Below are 2,500 nucleotides of genomic sequence, written 5' to 3' on the forward strand. Positions count from 1 at the left end.
CTCATTCACTAGAAAGAAAGAAAGGGAGGGTTGTTATACTATCAAAGCATGAATGGTGAACTCAAAAATATAATCACTTGAAAAAAGAGGAAGAAAGGGAAATTATTGCCCATGAGATAAGACAGGTAGATTATTCACAGTAGAATCTTTCTGGAGAAGCCTTTCTACATCTTAATAACTTAAGAAGAAAAGAAAGAAAGAAAGAAAGAAAGACAGAAAGAAAGAAGAAAAAAAAGAAAAAAAAGAAGAAGAAGAAGAAGAGGAAAGAAAGAAAAAAGAAGAAAAAGTATCACCTTCTGAGGCTCTCTCAGTTTTCACGGTTTCTTTGTCAACTTCTTGTAGAGTGTTTCTGTCAATTAACTTCTCCTTCAGTGGCATATTCTCATCAGCTACTGGTGGCTGTGAAGGTGGCTGAGTCTCTTCTGGTTGTTTGGAGGCTGGTTGGAACCCTGGAATCTTTTCTACTTTTTGCTTCAGATCCTTTGACTCCCGATCTGTAGTTGATGAGGGAATGAACAAAAGATGAAAAATTACCATTTGAAAATGAGAATATATATATTTTTTTTTAATTGAATTTCTTTTATATCATTCATGTATTTGATGACAAAAAATTGCACAAAACTCACCCATCTTTTCACCCTTCTTTATTGCCATTTCCTCTAGTTTCACACGCAGTCTGATGGCTTCAGAATTAGAGGCATCTCTTGTAACCTCAGACTGACGGAGCTTCCGCTGCAGTTGTAATATTCGGTCACTTAGTGCAACTTTATCAAATCTTGCACTTTGCAACTCCTGCTCAAGGTCAGCAATTTTTTGTCTATTGAGAAAGAAAGTTCTGTCAGCATAAAGGAAGTATAAAAAAAAGGTAATGACTTTCCCCCAATAATATGATCCCCATCTTATATTCTATAATGAAATTAAAGGATTGAATTAGGAATATGAGACAGATAAATAGATAAATGAAATAATTAAAATAAATAAATTAACAAATACAGAAAGGAAAAAAAATCCAATATACTGGAAGCATTCAAATATCGAATAAACAAACAAACTCATGTTACTTACTGACTCTCAAGATACATCCCTTTGAAGAACGTTTCTTTATTTTCACCTCCTTCCGAAGACTCCATCTATGTGGGAGGGAGGGAGATTTATAATATTTACATGTTGCTCAAACATGAATTTCATCAGCAAAAAGATATTTCAATAGCTCTAGTGTGCCTGAAAACTAATCACAAATGATCAAACTAGGGGATTTATGTACTAAATGTAAACATAGATTGAATCATGACACAATAATGGTATTACCAAAATATTCCCAGTAACATTGATAATAGCAAATTAGACTCAATCACTAAAGCGCAATATAAAAAAAGACAACACTACACTTAACAGTCATTTGATAAACTTGGAAAAACACCTGATAACTTACTCCCCTCTACAAAATAAACTTTAAAGATCAAATAGACAAAGTCTTGTTTCCACCATCCCTCACCTGAGGACTAACCACTGCATTCAGCTGAGCTTCAAGATCGCGGCATCTTTTCCCTGAATCGGCCAACTGAGTGCGTGCCAGGGCGAGCGATTCCTCCAAGTGATTTAGGTATTCAGTGTCTGCTTTACTGCTACTTAGACTCAGCAGAGATGCCAGTTGTAGCTACAAAGGAGAGGTCAATACAAATGGTTATAGCAATATGTAAGTGAGACCAAGAGACATTAATTGTTTATCTATCTATATATCTGTATATCTTTATGTAATTATATATATATATATATATATATATATATATATATATATATATATATAATAATAATAATAATAGCAGTTATAAGTAATAAATAATATCATACACAACCTCCCACAAACCTTCATTTTGCTAATTTGTTCAGTCTTAAGGTCGCACTGCTTTTTGACAACATTGTAATTCGTTTTGTAGGATAACAGCTTCTTCTCCATTGCCTGCCTTTGATCTTCTACTTCCGCAAACAGAGAGTTTCCTTTCTTGGCCGGATCGGTCTCAGCTAAACGCAGACTTTCTATCTCCATCTTCAGTTCCATCATTTCCTCTTTGTTATGCTGGAATACAGTTGTGGAGCATTAGTGATTTCATGAATGACAAATAAATGAGATAAATGTAAAAGCTATATAGTTTCAAATTCCTACAACAAAGAGCAACAAATGCCATTGGCAGCTTCATGCAACATACTTTGACTTTCCCCACTCTCTTTCAGTCACTCATTGTAAAACTAGAGCCATTTTAGCATTTTTATTTTTGTGTATCTTTTTGTGTTTAGTCTTATATTTGTCACATATGACAGGCTTTATCAATACTGCACTTGACTAAAACTGTAGTTTCAAGATCAGCTCATTATTTTCTTTATACTCAGTGTGATACCTGTCCACAATGAGTCAATAGCATAGCTCCTCTGAATAAATCATTTGAATCTGAATTTATCATGATAGCATTTACTTATACACATAATCTGCACCAACTACTGC

The 2,500-nt window shown here is 34.0% G+C and overlaps 1 protein-coding gene across 3 annotated transcripts in view; it reads right to left on the reverse strand.

Annotated features, from left to right (window-relative positions):
• Positions 1-2,500, reverse strand: part of LOC122257632 (protein Spindly) — an 11,612-nt gene that overhangs the window by 4,876 nt on the left and 4,236 nt on the right. For all 3 annotated transcript variants that reach the window (XM_086541204.1, XM_086541203.1, XM_043023040.2), the window contains exons 6-11: positions 1,868-2,077; positions 1,496-1,657; positions 1,066-1,130; positions 627-817; positions 294-494; positions 1-8 (exon numbers count right to left, since the gene is read on the reverse strand). The exon at positions 1-8 is cut by the window's left edge and continues 105 nt beyond it. In XM_086541204.1, coding sequence (XP_086397330.1) covers positions 1-8; positions 294-494; positions 627-817; positions 1,066-1,130; positions 1,496-1,657; positions 1,868-2,077 — 837 coding nt within the window. The remainder of the gene's footprint in view (positions 9-293; positions 495-626; positions 818-1,065; positions 1,131-1,495; positions 1,658-1,867; positions 2,078-2,500) is intronic.

Source organism: Penaeus japonicus, unplaced genomic scaffold (genome assembly GCF_977035675.1).
Source record: "Penaeus japonicus unplaced genomic scaffold, GWHDUDI00000001_assembly GWHDUDI00000010, whole genome shotgun sequence".
NCBI classification, from domain to species: Eukaryota; Metazoa; Arthropoda; class Malacostraca; order Decapoda; family Penaeidae; genus Penaeus; species Penaeus japonicus.